The sequence below is a fragment of the Sus scrofa genome, chromosome 1 (genome assembly GCF_054392235.1).
Source record: "Sus scrofa isolate SSC_HxYL_T2T_F1_AM1 chromosome 1, Sscrofa_HxYL_maternal_Yorkshire_Landrace_v2.0, whole genome shotgun sequence".
Classification (NCBI taxonomy): domain Eukaryota; kingdom Metazoa; phylum Chordata; class Mammalia; order Artiodactyla; family Suidae; genus Sus; species Sus scrofa.
This window is the reverse complement of record NC_139383.1, coordinates 155152131-155168765: the sequence shown is the minus strand read 5'-3', so window position 1 is coordinate 155168765 and position 16635 is coordinate 155152131. Positions and strand designations below refer to the sequence as shown.

Genomic DNA, 16635 nt, shown 5'->3' with positions numbered 1-16635 from the left:
CCCACCATTGGAAGAACTGACACGACACCAGCTGCAAAGGGAGTCTAAGGAAGGTGGTATGCAGACCTCCAGCTCTCCTGTCTCAGGACAGAGACCCTGGGCTCCCAGACAGATACAGATGGGTGCCAGCGGGGACATTGGGGTGACTCCCAGGCCTCCCTCTGCGGAAGCTAAGGAGCCAGGGTAAATGCTAGTGTGAGAGGCCTCCACAAAGCTGAGCTGGCACACCACCAGAAAGGCCATCTGGCATTTAGGGCAGAAGTGCAGCCCGTCATTTAACCTTTAAAAGCCTCCTTTGCGTGGCCACATTGACTCATTTAAACCTGCTAATAGGATCACCTGGACCTCCTCACCTCTCTTATTCCTGGTGGAATTGGACCTTCCACAGAAAAGCGTTCCGGCTTTTGCATATCATGCTTGAGTGTTTTATTGATTTTTCTAATTTACGATAGAGGCTAATTTGTAATATTCCCTTATGAGACCTCCAGGACATTTGGCCTTATCCTGGTTGCTCAGCTTCGTGCAGTAGCATCATTGGGAGCGGCTTTCCACAATAAAGGATGGCAAACTCGTGTCTGCCCTGCCCTTGGCCCCTGATGCACCTCTATTCAGATAGTTAAACACACAATACATGCGTCATACCAGCTGGAGAGGCAAGGACTGTGTTTCATGTGTTAAGAAAGCAGGGGCCATGTGTGGTTTGATGTGTTCCATGTTTAGACAGCACCCTCCCCCGCCCCCGTGCCCCCTTCTTTCTCCATTAGTCCAAAGCATGCTGATTTCATAGCATCTTACTGTATTCAGAATCCCAACCTCACCTGTACTTGTGCAAAATTGTTCCACCAGCCCAGCCTCTCTCAACTCCAGACCACCCTGCCCACTGCTGCCAGAAGGTACTCCCTACCATGGCTTTAGTAGCACTGCTGCCCAGCTCCATCACCCTTGCTGGCACCCCAGTGCCCCAGAATTAGGAATTAAGCACCAGAGCCTTAGCTAAATTTGCTTTCCATAAGCACATCTTTCTCTAGCTCACCTGTTCTTCTTGCTCCTCTTCTCATTCTCCTTCTCCTCCTTCTCCTTCTCCTCCTTCTTTTTTAAATTTTATGTCCGTACCCATGGCATATGGAAACTCCCAGGTCAGAGATTGAATCTAAGCTGCAGCTGTGGCAACGCCAGCTCCTCCAGCCTAGTACCCTGGGTTGGGGATGCAACCCATGCCTCCACAGTGACCTGAGCCTGAGTGGATTCTTAACCCACGGTGCCTTCGTGGGAACTCCCTCACCTGTTCTTCTTGAGCCCAGAGCCCCTTCCTGAGAGCCCATTCATTGAAATCCTTCACATCCTTCAGGCCCATTCAAATGTCATCTTCTTCATTAACCTTTTGTAGACCCCTGCAGATTCCTGAGGAGTTTGAAGTGTTCCGTTTCCTTGTGGAAGCGTCTTTGCTTGGCCATGTGCAGTTGACATTGGGTCCTTGTCCCAGCCACCTCTTACCACACCCCATGCAGGGGGAGGCCAGGATTGGTTCACAGCTGGAGGCACTTGCAGGGAGGTGCCCATTGGAACCAGAGCTATGCCTTGGGCATCTCTAAGCCAACGGTCATCTCTGGGGAGCAGTGGCCCAAGAAAAGAGCAGCAGTTATTGATCTGTACCTCCCATGGGCAGAAATGGAAAATGAGGTCAGGACAGCTTCATTTTATGTGATTTTACCTCCTGTTTCTCAAACAATGTCTCAGTTCTAAAGTTGCCTCCCAAAATGTTCTGGAGCTCATGAAGAATACCTTTCCCTCAGAGCAGTATTTTCCAGAGTGTGTGAAGTCCCTAGAACTGCCAAATATTGATGGATACTCTGTGTCCAAAGGGATCCATAATGAAATAGTTGGGAAGTGTTCCATGAATGGGCGAAACAAGTTAATGGGTTTTTTGGCGCAGGCCTTCTCAGGGCCTTGAACATGCTAATAACACACATGACATGGTGCCAAGCAGAGAATATCCATGTGGCTTTGCCCAACTTTATTCCTCAGCAGGGATTTGGGAGAGGGTGAGGGGAACATCCTGAGAGTCCGGTTTTCTCATGAACTCAACCCCAGAGACAGGCACCCATCTGTCCGACACAAGCTTTGAGTATCAAAATCAGAAGAGAAAGGTTTCGTGGTGGAGGTAGAACAGAAGACTTCCCAGAAGAGAGGCATCTGGGTAAGAGTGTGGGGAATAGAGCTTGATGAGGTGTTGGAGGTGATGCCATTGTTTTAAAATGTGTGTTTAGCTGTAAACTTGACAGTTTAAAGTACATGAGTTCCAAACAGATCATTAAAGCTTATGCGTAATTAGCTGAATTAGACACGAGCCACAGCAGATGTCCCCATCACTGGGAACCTCTCTGTTTTCCAGTTCCTTCCACAAAGGGTGCCTGCCACCAGCCCGGCCTGCCTGACTCCTCACGGCACTGTTCTCCACCAGACCCTGGATTTCGATGAGTTTGTGCCCCCGCTGCCCCCTCCCCCCTACTACCCTCCGGAATACACCTGCACGCCCACCGCTGATGCCCACAGGTGGGTCTTTTGTGGACTCCTCCCCCAGTGGCGCTGGGGCTGGAGGATGGGAGGCAGTCTTGTGGGATAGGAGTTTCAGGCCCTGCTTCCTGTCCATGAAGGTGAGCCCCGAGGGGCAGGGGAATGAAAGCTTGTTTGAGCAGAGAGCAGAGTCTGGGGGGAAAGGAGGGGCGTCTCAGACACCCCCACCCCTACCCCGTCCTGTGCTTCCAATGGCCTCACTACAGAGCCTCAAAGAAAAAAAACCCAGCCGGGCGGGAGCAGACCTATTCTGCTCTCACAAAACACAAAACTGCTGTCAAGTTATGGTCATTTAATAGAACATGTCTAATGTAAGTTAAGATTGATTCAGTTGTATGATGATTTTAATTGTAATGGGAAAGGACCTCGAGTTTATTGAAAATGTCAATACCTTTCCAGAAAAAGACAAGAGGTAAAACTGCCTGGTAAATGATGAGGCTTGTATGTCACAAACACAAGTATTTCATGTGTGGAATCATTCTGATTGCTTTGAGAAAGATGTGAGCAGTCCAGGCTCCTTCCCCAGGGGCTGACACTTACTTCCATGGTTCTGCCTTTCCAGGGGTCTGCACCTGGACTTTGCTTCCTCTCCATTCGGCACTTTGTATGGCGTCGCCATCAACAGCCCTGGCCTGCTCTACCCGGCTGAGCTCCCACCGCCCTACGAGGCTGTGGTGGGCCCAACCCCTGCCAGCCAGGTGAGGCCTGGCCGGGCAGGCCAGTTCCCTATTCTGTCCTGCTGCTGCATGGGTATTTCTCTCAGTCTTTCATCAAACCTGCAGGATGCTGGTCACCTTAGCCAAGGTGTGGGGTGGGGGCTGGGGGGAGACAAGGGGGGAGGAAGCAGCAGGTACCAAGAGTAGTCCTGCAGATGGCAGCCTGGACCTGGGGACTGCAACCCCCATGTCTGTGCTGACTTTCCTTGGCTCCCTTCAGATGTGTCTGGGCTTGGGTATTGGGGACACAGTGCAAAAAACTGGCAGAGACCCTTGGGGTGGAGCTCAGGCCATGGTCTGAGTATGCAGGGGTCTATGGCCTGTTTCAGCCACATGTCACTGTCATAGTCAACTGGACACCTGAGAAAGCTCGCCCAGGCCCCTGATTCTGTCAGAGGCCTGGCAACTGCAGGCAGAAGGGTACCTGACCACGGCAGACATGAACTCAAATGTGTGGAGGAAACTTGGCCTCAGTTTCCTCATCTGTAAAATGGGGATCATGGAGTTCCTGCTGTAGCAGGATCTCTGAAGTGCCAGGACACAGGTTCGATCCCTGGCGCAGTGCAATGGGTTAAAGGACCTGGCATTGCCATGGTTGTGGCATACATGGGCACTGCCACTTGGAACTGATCCCTGGCCAGGAAACTCCATATGCCTCAGGGCTGCAAAATAAATAAATAAATGAAATGGAGATCATAATAGTATCAGGCACACTGGATGAAAGAAGATGTTTGGACAGGACTGGGTACATGGCAGATTCTGATTCAGCAAAATCCCTTTCTTGGTATTGTCATCGTCATCATCATCCTGGATGTCATCGCTGAATATTGAAGGACACCAGCCAGGGCAGAGAGACAGGAACACCTGGAAAGGCCATTGGTGCCCAAGTGCAGACAGAGTGGTAGGGCCACATGGGTGGGAAGCCATAGGGACTGGGGCACGTATGGTGAGCACAGCCATCAAAGGGCACACACAGTGGCACTGAGGATGGGCTGCACCCAGCAGAGAAGGGCAGACTGTGACCTGGGGAGGCCAAGAGCCCTGCTCTGAGTTATCAGCAGCCAAGGACCAACCCTGACATGGCCCCACCAGAGGTGGCGCAGGTCCCAGATCTCCCACTGCCACCCTGCCAGACCGCCCAGCCCGGCCCTTAATGAGCAGGCCAGGCAGCAGGCCCATCCCTTCCCAGACTTCGTAGGAGGTAGCCCTGAGGATCCCCTGTGGCAGAGAATGGGTTTACGTGCAGGGACTCAGCCTCCAGCAGTTGCAATCATGTCCTGCAAGTTGGGGGTTGTGTGATGAAAAGGGAAGGGGAGATGTGGCCACTCAGATGCCACAAGGCTTGACACGGTGCGGGGGCATCTCTGCAACAGGGGTCCTAGGGGTCCAGGGGCAGGACTGCTCAGAGACCCCTGGCTGCTCACCCAGCTCACCCTCAGAGGGTCAGAGGCTCCTGAGCACCTTGGGGCCTCCTTTCTGGGCCTGCTGCCACATGAAAAGTCCTGAGACTCATCAAGCCCAGACAGCAGAGGCATTCAACCGGGACTCCTGGCCATTTTTCTGCCCATGGCAAAAACAGATGGAGGGAAACTGCCCATGAGGGGGAGATCCATCAGTGCGTGTGCAACAGTGTGACCCTGGAATCTCATCTCTAAACTTTGCAAATTAAAAGAATCTAGAATTTTTTCCTTTAAAGCAGAGCAGAGGGGTTTATTTTTTTTTTCTTCATGTTAAAAACAATTCAAATGAGGAGTTCCCATCATGGCGCAGTGGAAACGAATCCAACTAGGAACCATGAGGTTGCAGGTTTGACCCCTGGCCTCACTCAGTGGGTTAAGGATCCGGTGTTGCCATGAGCTGTGGTGCAGGTCGCAGACTCGGCTCAGATCTGGTGTTGCTATGGCTGTGGCATAGGCTGGCAGCTACAGCTCTGATGAGACCCCTATCCTGGGAACCTCCATATACCACAGGTGTGGTCCTAAAAAGACAAAAGACAAAAAAAAAGTTCATATCAATACTGGCAAGGGAAAGCACTTCCTAAGATAACAGTTGGAGCACCCTGAGAGGAGTCTGGGGCTGGTCCATGTGTGGGGGTCCAGGGACCCCAGTGAGCTGAGGGCCCAGGCTGAGTAGGCAGCAGGTCCACTGGGGCAAGGGAGGGAGGGTCCAGGTGAGTATCCACAGCTGATAGAATCTGAAGTTGAGGTCTGAGAGAGGTCAGGGTTTGCTGCAGCCGCCACTGAAGCCCAGGAAACTGGGAGGTGTGAGGGCCCGAGGAGAGGGGATGACTGGGGGTCCCAGGGAGCCTGGACTCAGCAACCAGTGGTCATGAAGGAAGGCATAGGCCAAGTGCTGTCTGGGGGCTGTGAAGGCACCTGGCTCAGCATTGAGGGGCTGCTGGTGACTTGGCAGAAACAGCCGCCACGGAGCCGTGGGGCAGGACAAGATGGCATTGAGGACCCTGGGGAGGGGGGTGAGGAGGTGAAACAAGGGTGTGGACCATGGTTTTCAGACTCCATTGGACATCCTGACTCCCTGGAGGGCTTGTCCATCAAATGCAGATGGCGGGATCCACCCGAGGGTTGCAAGTTCAGAATCGTCATTGCTCCCAGAGTCCCAGCTGCTGCTGCTGCTCCAAGGACACACTTTAGGAACTGGAGTAAATTGCTCTTGGGAGATGCTTGAAGAAAAGGCCAGATAGGAGGTAGTTGGGGGTCGGGGGTGGGGACCAGGGTGTGAGGGGTTACCAAGAGGATGTGCCAGGGCCCAGAAGGTGGGGCGGGCTACCCAGGGCCAGGGGAGGGATGTCCCAGAAAGCAGGAAGGGAGGCTAACCCAGGTGCAGACAGGCAACTGGGCCACCTTGGGGGCAGGAGGGAGCCCTGCCGCCTCCCCCTCCACGTGGTGACCCTGCTTGCTGCCATCAAGAGCTCTGCGCTGGGAGTAGTATTTGCCTGCCTTTCCGTCCCCCTGTGTGAGTGGTGACTCCGTTCAAGCAAAGAGAAGCTGCAGTGATTCAGAGTCTGTGTGCACCACCCTGTGGAGAGCGGCAGGGCTGGAGACAGGGAGGAGCCCCGTGATGCTCGAGCCCCCCTACCCCAGGCTTTCAAGGACCAGGAATGCTGGAAAGCGACCTCTGGTTTAGGTGTGACATTTGATCCCCCACACATACACCCACACACACCCACACACTTGCACCCAGAAGGATACTGAGGGTTTATCACCATTTTACTCTTTTTCCCAGAATAATAGACTATCTTGGAGGATGATAATACTGGTTCTAAGACCACTGTGACACCATTTTCCACATGTATCAGGAATTCTCTAAATGGAGATTTCTTTCTCAGGATTTTGCGGAGAAACCTTTAAGGGCAAAGACCTGTCTTACATTAGCTGGAGGTGGCTCTGAAACTGCCAGCTTACAAGTGCCCACATGAACATTATCCCTGGGAGACCATGGCCTCTGTCCTTTCCTAGGCCACCTGCATCTGTGAGGAGGGCACCACTTCAGCCCCACCACCCCCTCCAGAAGGCAGCCAGCACATGCCAGGCTGATTCTCACTGAACCTGAGACCTGGCAGCACTTTTGTTTTCTTTTTTCGTTTTTTGTCTTTTTAGGGCCGCACTCACAGCATATGGAGGTTCCCAGGCTAGGGGTCGAATTGGAGCTGTAGCCACCGGCCTACACCACAGCCACAGCAACGCGGGATCTGAGCCGTGTCTGCAACCTACACCACAGTTCATGGCAACGCCGGATCCTCAACCACTGAGCAAAGCCAAGGATGGAACCCATGTCCTCATGGATACTAGTCAGATTCATTAACCCCTGAGCCATGACGGGAACTCCGGGCAGCACTTTTCAATTCTACAGATGCCCACCAGGGGTCTGGGAGTCCCGGAGACCCATCTGCCTGCAGAAGGAAGGCTGCACCTGCCAGTTTCCCCTCCTCTGGGCAGCTCTCCCTGTGACTGGACGCCAGGAGCAGCCCTCTTACAATACTACCACTTCTCCTGGCCAGAAGGTGAATTATCCCCTTATTAGGACAAATGGCACAGGAATTTCCTATTTGCACTCATTGGAATAAAGACAGGAAGACAGCCTGTCGGAAAGTAAGCACGTGCTCTGCAGGTCTGTGGGGCAGAGGCTGCTTATCGGGACAGATTTTTAATTTGGGAGGAAAAGCTGCATTTGACCCAGCTTGTTCATTTTGAGTCACGTGGTTCAGCTGTGTTCAGGTAGTGTTTGGACTTGGTTTGTAATGCGTTGTCTTTCCTGTGGCTTGAGATTATGGCTTTGGGGTAGGTTGAAAGGAGGGAGTTGCTACAAGAGGAAGGTGGCCGAGAATTTGCCAGGTTTATGTCCCTGTATGGATGGCAAGTATGTGCTCCAGGGGCTGTGGGAGGGTATGCACCTATCCACGGGCTATAGGGCTGGGAGATGAGCAGGATCCCCTTCCTCGTGGTCACAGGGCAGGGATGAATAAGCTTCTCTGGGGCCTCAGAGGAAGGACAGCAGAGACAGCTGGGTGGGAAGGGGGAGCACAGAACCTGGCTACAGAGCCTTGAGGGGCAGGAAGGGGGTTCCCAGAAAGCATTTGGATGCAGATTTCTGACTCTGGTTGTCACACTGTAGAGCCACCTTTGGACAGGTGGGCATTTGGGGTCAGAGTGACCCGTAGTGCTTTGGGAATTTTGGTGGCAATGTGGCATGTGGGACCAGAAGTCATAAGAACATGACAGAGGTGTGTCCGACCCCAAGTCTCAGAAGTTATTATTTATAGTTTCTAATGAAATGACCTTTACGTTTTAAAATCTGCATATGAAGTGTCTTTGCAGATTGCCTTAGGACTCTAGCCTAAAGCCTCAATACATCTTTTCCGTGATTGCTGATAATAACCCCCCTAAAACAGCAGTTTGTAAATCTGGGACCAGCTGGCTGACTTCACCCAGAAGTGGAAAACTCATTACAGAAATAGGGCAGAATTTCCATACGTGGCGTCTTAGCCCCAGAGTTCCTAAAAGAAAGGGAGATGTGGGGAACTTGGCTTATTTGCTTAAAGGCCAAGTGGATTTTCATTATGACAGATAGTCAAAACAGTGCATCTGGGAATAAGTAAATGCAGGTATTGTTCCCATGTTATATTATACATGTAGCCTTTCCTTTCAACAGCCCTCTCACCCTCTCTCCTACAGGAGTTATATTATGAGCCTTTATTGCTGAACTCAGATTTCAACTTAAATTCTATGCTGCAAATATGTTTCTTCCACTGCTTTTGTATTTCATGGAAAATGCTGTGTGAAGTGAGCAGCTGTTCCCCCCTAGCTATACTGTGTGCGGTAAGGAGGCTTTGGACACCAGGGAAGGCCAAATTCAAATTAAACCGTCCACACCCTGCTTGCTGGAGGTGATGGATGTCCTGTTTCCAGGATCTGTATCCTCTCAACACCAAATTTGACTGGGAACTAGAGGCAGGCCAGTGACACTTCTGCAAAATATGACACAAATCCAGTTTCCTCCTAACCTTGTCCCACTGTGTATTTTATTTCTCTTGTTTTGTTTATATTTCTTTATTACCAGCAGGTTCTTTTCAGGCCTCAAGGTGCCGTGCCACTCACCCCCATTTAAAAAAAAAAAAAAAAAGAGTGAACTTGAAGGTTAGACAAAGGTAGAGTGTTAGGAAAGGAAGTGAAACTTTGGGGCATTGTTCCCTTTTTTGGCAGAAGATTCTTTTTCTTTTTCTTTTTCTTTTTTTTTTTTTTTTTCTGTCTTTTTAGGGCTGCGCCTGTGGCATATGGAGGTTCCCAGGCTAGGGGTCGAATCACGGCTGTAGCCACTGGCCTACATCACAGCCATAACAATGCCAGATCCTTAACCCACTGATCAAGGCCAGAGATCAAACCTTCATCCTCATGGATGCCAGGCAGATTCGTTTCCACTGAGCCACAACAGGAACTCCCTGGCAGAAGATTCTTGGCGGAGATTCCCACCTAGGTTGTGGGTGTGTAGTGACTACCGTGGAAGGGAGGCAGGTGGTGTGACATCTCCACCTCACCCCCGCCCCACCCTGACAGAGGGGAGCACTGAGTGCTGGACGGTGTTATATACATGTGGAATCAAGGGGGCCATTTGGGCTGCTCTCTCTGACCCCCTGAGCGGGTGCAGCTCAACCCCTCTGGTTGGGGGAGCCAGCAGTCCAGCGTCTGCCGCAGTGCCAGCCTGCTTGAAGCCGGGGAGAAAACCCGAATGAAGCGACAGGCATAGACAAGGGAGACGGAAATGTAATTACCTGAGCTGGAATCGGGCCAGGCTGCAGGACCCGCTGCACCTTCCTTGACCTCCCCCAGCTCATTATTGGTAGGCGATTCTGAAATAGCACAAGGATTCAGAACTCATCTTTTGAGAAGACACAGGGGCTCATGCACACAGGGTCTGCCCAGTCCAGGCTCAGGGCCTGGGAGATGGAATGGGGCACTGGCGGGGGCGGAACCAAGCCAGCTGAGGGCGGAGGAGAGCAGGCAGCCCCATCCCTGCCCAGCAGAGGGGGCCGGCCTTTCCTCTCACATTCCCGAGGCCTCCCTGGACAGGAGGGTCATTCAGAAGAAAGTTGCAAAAGTGTGGTGACTATCCAACAGGATTCAAGCTTCACGGCCACCCACTCCACCAGGTCGAGACAGCATCTGATACTCTGCTGGGGCCCCTGGGGCTCCATTCAATTTGACACATGCCCCATAAGCACCTGGGCCCCAGGCAGAGCTCAGGTAGGGAGAGTGGCCTCTGGAGCAGCCTCTGATCCCACACGTGGAAGAGAGGGGCAGGCACACACCAGTTCGGGGGGGAGGGGTTCGGAGCTCATTCAGGTCAGGCTGTTTCTTAAATGCCCTCTGGTGTCTAGATTGGGCTGGCCGACAGCATTATGGGTTCCGTGACTGTTCCAGGGCCTTACTCGTCCTGCAGTGGGGGCAGGAAGATCGAGAGAAGTTGAGAGGAGGGACTGGGAAATGAGGGCGGGGGCTGTCCTGCCTCCTCTGGTGACATGGGGATCCTGTGTGGTCTTTCTTAACCCCACACAGTGCCTGTAAGTGGAAGGCAAGCGGGCCCTGGGTGGGTTTGCAGGGAATGTGTGGTTCTGATTGCAGAAGGTCTGAGGAATAGGCTTTGGCCTTGGCCATGGCGTCTTCAACCCCATGCCCCTCGCCCCACACATTTGGGAGAGAAGATTGCATACTTGAGCACATCTCTCTCAGCACGTCTTACTAGAAGACGAGCTCAGAAGCCAGCCTTTCTCTCTGGAGGCTGCTGTGCTGGTCCCCACAGACTGCAAGATGACCCACCTGCTGCCTCCTGTTTCTTGCTGTAGCTTCCAAGTGCAGACCAGCAGGTGATCGAGCCCAGCTCCAGGAACCCAGATGCCACCACTGGCTTCAGCACACAAGGTAATTGAACGCTTTTCTTTGAAATACTAAGTTGATAGTTTCCAAGGCTGTGTCTTTTCATCCTGTTTCCTTCTCTTCTTCTCCGGTTACTCCTTCCCTCCACTTCTTACTCTTTAAGGGCTGGAATGTGCTGCAGCCCCTCCTGTTACATACCGAGTATGTGGGAAGGTCTCCACGTTTTCTCCTTCCGCACCCAGTGAATCAGACCTGGGAGACATCATGCTTTTCCTGGGGACATCATGCTTTCCTGGGAGACATCATGCTTTCCCTGGGGCTCCTACCTCCCCCAGTGCCCTTTCTCTCTTCCTTGAGGGGTATTGATTTGAAGAAAAGTGTGGCTCAGTCTGGGATACACCAGGCTAATGTCCACTCAGCCCCTCCTTCAGGAGGAGGATGGGCTGGGCCAGGCGGGATCCAGGGTTGGGGCCTCTCTGCCCATCGGCTTCAGAGGGGGAAGCTGGAGAGCAGGGGTTGGAAGTTGTGTCCTGGAGGGCATAGCAGGACACGTGTGAGAAGTCAGATCCCAAATATGGGGTGGGAGCCATAGGACAAAGCAAGCAGATGACCCTTAGCAATCGGGAAGCAGGTGGGCAGAGGGCATCTTTGAGGAGCTTTGAGGTCTCAGGCAAAGCTCATGTGGCCACATTTATTCGGAGACCAAAGTCAGCAACCTTGTGAGATAACTAAGTGTCCCAGGAAGGACCATGATCGTGGTGTCTCGGTCCTGCTGCCATCCCCACTTTCATTCACATCTAAGAGAAATAAGAAGGGGCCATCCTTCATGAGGCCACCTCTGAGTTGCAGGAGCCCCAGTCCCTACAGCTGGACTTGAACATGACCTTGCCCTTCCCTGAGTGGCTCCAAGGACCCATCAGGAGCAGCATCTAAGAGGTGGTTTCAGGTGACCTTTCCAGAGGCTACTCCAGGGTGCAGTGCGTTCTAAAGTTTGAGCTGAGGGGGCCAGCAGCCAGGCCCCCCACTCCAGCCACGTGATTCCTACAAGTCACCAGGTCTTGAAAAAGCGTGGTCGGAAAAGCTGGACAGCATGGCAGCTTTAGGGCCTGTTTCTGTCTGTGGTCTCAGGGCAGATGGAGACAGACAGGGGTGTCTGGGGCACTCCTCAGCAGGAAATCAGCAGAGCTGGGCCCTTCTCACCTCCTCACAAACTCAGGCAGTTAGCCAGCCTCGGTCCAGAGACCTGGAGGTGCTTCCTGGCAGGAACTGAGGGAAGTTCTGGCAGGGCCTTGCCAGATAGCAGGCCAAACAGATAGTAACAGAATTTCTGGGTAGGGTGAGGTTGAGGTCAAGGTCATGTTTTGCCTGTACAGGTCCAGTTCTTCCAGGCTGTTTGTTGCTTTTGTACCTTTGTCAAAAATCAGTGGAACATAATTGCATGGGTCTGCTTCTTGGTCCTCTGTCCTGCTCTGTTCCATTGATCTGTGTCAGTCCCTTTGCCAATTCCACACTGTCTTAATTACTGTCAATCTGTGATAGGCTTCAGTATCAGGCAAAGGATGCTGGGCACTTCATTGTTCTTTACCAAGATTGTAGCCATTCTAGGGCCTGTGCCTTTCCCTATCTACTTTATTTTGTTTTGTTTTATTTTATTTTATTGAGGTATAGTTTATTTGCAATGTTGTATCAGCTTCAGGTTTACAGCAAAGTGAATCAATTATACATAGTAGCTTATTATAGAGCATAAGTAGACTTCCTTGTGCTGTACAGAGATCCCTGTTAGTTATGTGCTCTATCTATAGTAGTGTGCATGTGCCAACCCATCTTCCCAATTTATCCCTCCCTACCCATGGTTTCTCCTTTGGTAACCCTAAGTTTGACCTCAAGATCAGAGTCTATTTATATCTTGCAAAAAATTCCTCTGTATCATTTTTTATTAGATTCCACATATAAGTGGATATTGGGTGATATTTGTCTTTGGCTTACTTTGCTTACTATGATAATCTCTAGGTCCATCCATGTTGCTACAAATGGAATTATTTCATTCTTTTTTATGGCTAAGCAGTATTCCATTGTATTAATACACCATAACTTCTTTATCCGTTACTCCATCAATTGACATTTAGGTTGTTTCTATGTCAGGCCTGCCTCCCTTTGGAGTCTATCCATTTTGGAGATACCTTAGAAATCTATACATAGAACTTCCATATGACCCCGCAATCCCACTCTTGGGCATCTACCCGGAGAAAACTCTACTTAAAAGAGACACATGCACCCGCATGTTCATTGCAGCACTATTCACAATAGCCAAGACATGGAAACAATCCAAATGTCCATCGACAGATGATTGGATTCGGAAGAGGTGGTATATATACACAATGGAATACTACTCAGCCATAAAAAAGGATGACATAACGCCATTTGCAGCAACATGGATGGAACTAGAGAATCTCATACTGAGGGAAATGAGCCAGAAAGACAAAGACAAATACCATATGATATCACTTATAACTGGAATCTAATATCCAGCACAAATGAACATCTCCTCAGAAAAGAAAATCATGGACTTGGAGAAGAGACTTGTGGTTGCCTGATGGCAGGGGGAGGGAGTGGGAGGGATCGGGAGCTTGGGCTTATCAGACACAACCTAGAATAGATTTCCAAGGAGATTCTGCTGAATAGCATTGAGAACAATGTCTAGATACTCATGTTGCAACAGAAGAAAGGGTGGGGGAAAAACTGTAATTGTAATGTATACATGTAAGGATAACCTGACCCCCTTGCTGTACAGTGGGAAAATAAAAAAAATTAAAAAATAAAAAAAAAGAATTAGCTTGGAGTTCCTGTTGAGGTGCAGCAGTAATGAACCTAACTAGTTCCCGTGAGGATGTGGGTTCAATCCCAGGCCTCACTCAGTGGGTTAAGGATCTTGTGTTGCTGTGAGCTGTGGTGTAGGTCACAGAGGTGGCTCAGATCCTGCATTGCTGTGGCTGTGGTGTAGGCTGGAAGCTACTGCTCCAGTTCAACCCCTAGCCTTGGGACTTCCATATGCCATGGGCATGGCCCTAAAAAGACCAAATGAATAAATACATAAATAAATAGAATCAACTTGGTTGTATCTACAAAATACCTTGCTGGGATCTTGATAGGAATTGCATAAAACCTATACAGCAATATGGGTAGAATTACCATCTTTCTAAAGCTGAGTCTTCCAATGCATGAACACAGGCTGTCTCTCTGTGGATTTGGATCTTTGATTTCATGGTATCAGTTACAACACACAGCTTCTGGGCATGTTTCATTAAGTGTCTGTGCTATGTGTTTCATTTTCTTTGGAGCCACTATAAATGGCATTGGGGTTTCACTTTTGCTTTCTACATGTTCATCATTAGAATCTGTAGCTGACATGAATCAGATGTGATTCATTCATGTGTTTAATTTGTATCCTGCAGCCTTGATGAACACAATTATTAGCTCTAGAGTTTTTTTTTTTTTTTTGGAGACTCCAGTATTATTTTTTACTTATTCAAATAAAAAAATAGTGTGAGTCCCCTGGTGGCTCAGCAGGTTAAGAGTCTGGCATTGTCACTGCCATGGCTTGGATCTGGTTCCTACTGTGGTGCCAATTCAATCCCTGGCCTGGGAACTTTTATATGTCGTGGGGATGGCCAAAAAAAAAATGGTAATGAAGACATGTGTGGTGGCAAGGCTCAGGGAAGCTGCTATACCCAGCCCTGACTGGCAGCTTGTAAATCTGCTTACCTCTTTGGCAAAGATTTGGGATAAAGAGCCATTAAAATATTTATGCCATTAGATGTGATCACATTTCTGGATTACACCCTAGGGAGGTAATGCAAAGAAAAAGGAAAACTCTAGGCATGAAGATAAGTTGCTGCAGTTTTTAATAACAATAAAAACTTGTGGGGACAATAAAGTTCATTAAAAGAAGTTTAGGCTTCCAGATTCAAGCTTGCAGAGGAGTAGGATTGGAGCTCACCTTCTCACAAAAACACATCAAAGAAAAAAATCTCTGTGTAGAACAATTTTCACAGAACTTCTACTGAACTCTGGCAGAAGACCTCAGACTTCCAAAAAGGTCAAGAAAAAAGAGAGAAGGGACAAAAAGGAATGAAGATGGGACCAGCACTCCTGAGAGGGAGCTGTGAAAGACGAAAGGAATTTGCACCCTGAGAGGCCACCTAACTGACAGGGAGATCAGCCAAGACAGAAGGGGAGCCTCAAAGCCTTGGAGAAAAGCCCAGCAGCTGGTCTGAGGAGGGCAAAGCAGAGAGAGAGCCGTACAGACCATTAGTACCACAGTCTGGGACACCACAGTCTGAGACACTTCAGTGGGGGCTGGGCACTGAGACTCAGGCTTTGGAGGTCAGTTTCAGGGAGAGGACTTGGGTTGGCTGTGTGGACATACCCTGAGGAGTGAGGGAGTGGTATACCACAGCCAAGGGAGCACAAGAGGAGTCCTGGGCCCACCAGAGAAGAAAGGTGCCATTTCGAGGGAAGGCAAGAGGAGGGGAGGAATGGAGTTTATTGCCATAGGAATTTCTTTGCATGCTTATGTGCAGGCTCTCAGGTGGCAAGGCACCTCTTGAGTGGGCTATGGTGATAGGTGCAAACCACCACAGCCATCTCTGACTTCAGAGGTGGGTGTGGCCCACCACCACTGAGGGTCCCATGACCAGGCACCACCTGCTGCCCCAGGGGTCGCCACCACAAAAGGCCTTGCAATCAAGTGCTTCCCATTCTCCCAGGGAATGCACGCACCTCACCATTGCCTCTTCCAAAGACCCCAGGCACTGCCCTCACCTCCCTGGGGGGGTCACTGCTACTGCCCAAAGCCTTTCAGTGAGGTGCCACCTGCAGGTGCCATCCATTTCCCCTACCTCCCTGGCAGCATGCACAGGCTCTGCACCTGCACATCCCCTGTCAAGGGGAGAAGGGCCTGAATATAGTGAGGAAAGAGAAAGCATCCAAACCAAAAGCTTCCCTCATGCCAAAAAAAATAGTAAACCCACACAAGCTACCCAGGGATGCTCCTAGATATAAATAGCCCTCCAAGACTGCAGTAGATAATTGTTCTCCCTAAACACACAGAGTAAGAAAAATATAAGCAAAATGAAGAATCACAGGAACCATTCCCAGTGAAAAGAACAGGAGAATTCCCATGAAGGAGCAAATAATGAAATGGACTTCTGCAGTCTAACAGACACTGAGTTCAAAAATGGAGTTCCCTCTCTGGCTCAGCAGTTAACAAACCCAACTAGGTCCATGAGGATGTGGGTTTGATTCCTGGCCTTGCTCAGTGGGTTAAGGATCTGGCATTGCTGTGAGCTGTGGTGTAGGTTGCAGACTTGGCTTGAATCCCACATTGCTGTGGCTGTGGCATAGGCAAGCAGCTGTAGCTCCAATTTGACCCCTAGCCGGCAACTTCCATATGCCATGGGTGTGACCCTAAAAAGCAAAAGAAAAAAAAAAGGAGATAATGAAAATACTTAGGCAATTAAGAATGAATATCAACAGTAATGCAGATTACTTTAAAAAGGAACTAGAAATTATAAGGAGGAGGAAAAAAATAAGAAAATGTATTTGTCTAGACGAAACCTGAGCTAAGAAGGTATTGAACAGCAGAATGAATAATGGAAAGGAATGAATAAGTGACTTGAAAGACAGAATAATGAAAGTCCCCTAATAAGGACAGCAAACAGAAAGCCAAATTAAAAAAAAATGAAAACAGTATAAGATATCTATGGGATAATATAAAGCATACCAATCTACCCATAATAGAGATCCCCAAAGAAGAAAGTGAAAAGAGGATTGAAAGTGCATTTGAAGAAATTATAGCTAAAAACTTCCCAAATTTAAAGAAGAAAATATCTAGGTACAGGAAGCACAGAGGGTGCCAAACAAGATGAACACAAACAGACCTACACCAAGACATATTA

At 49.9% G+C, this 16635-nt stretch overlaps 1 protein-coding gene across 3 annotated transcripts in view; it reads left to right on the top strand.

The window, feature by feature from the left end:
- Nucleotides 1-16635, top strand: part of ENTREP2 (endosomal transmembrane epsin interactor 2) — a 472203-nt gene that overhangs the window by 440886 nt on the left and 14682 nt on the right. For all 3 annotated transcript variants that reach the window (XM_084976733.1, XM_021098812.2, XM_084976745.1), the window contains 3 exons: nucleotides 2393-2553; nucleotides 3137-3272; nucleotides 10648-10723. In XM_084976733.1, the coding sequence (XP_084832859.1) occupies nucleotides 2393-2553; nucleotides 3137-3272; nucleotides 10648-10723 (373 nt within the window). The remainder of the gene's footprint in view (nucleotides 1-2392; nucleotides 2554-3136; nucleotides 3273-10647; nucleotides 10724-16635) is intronic.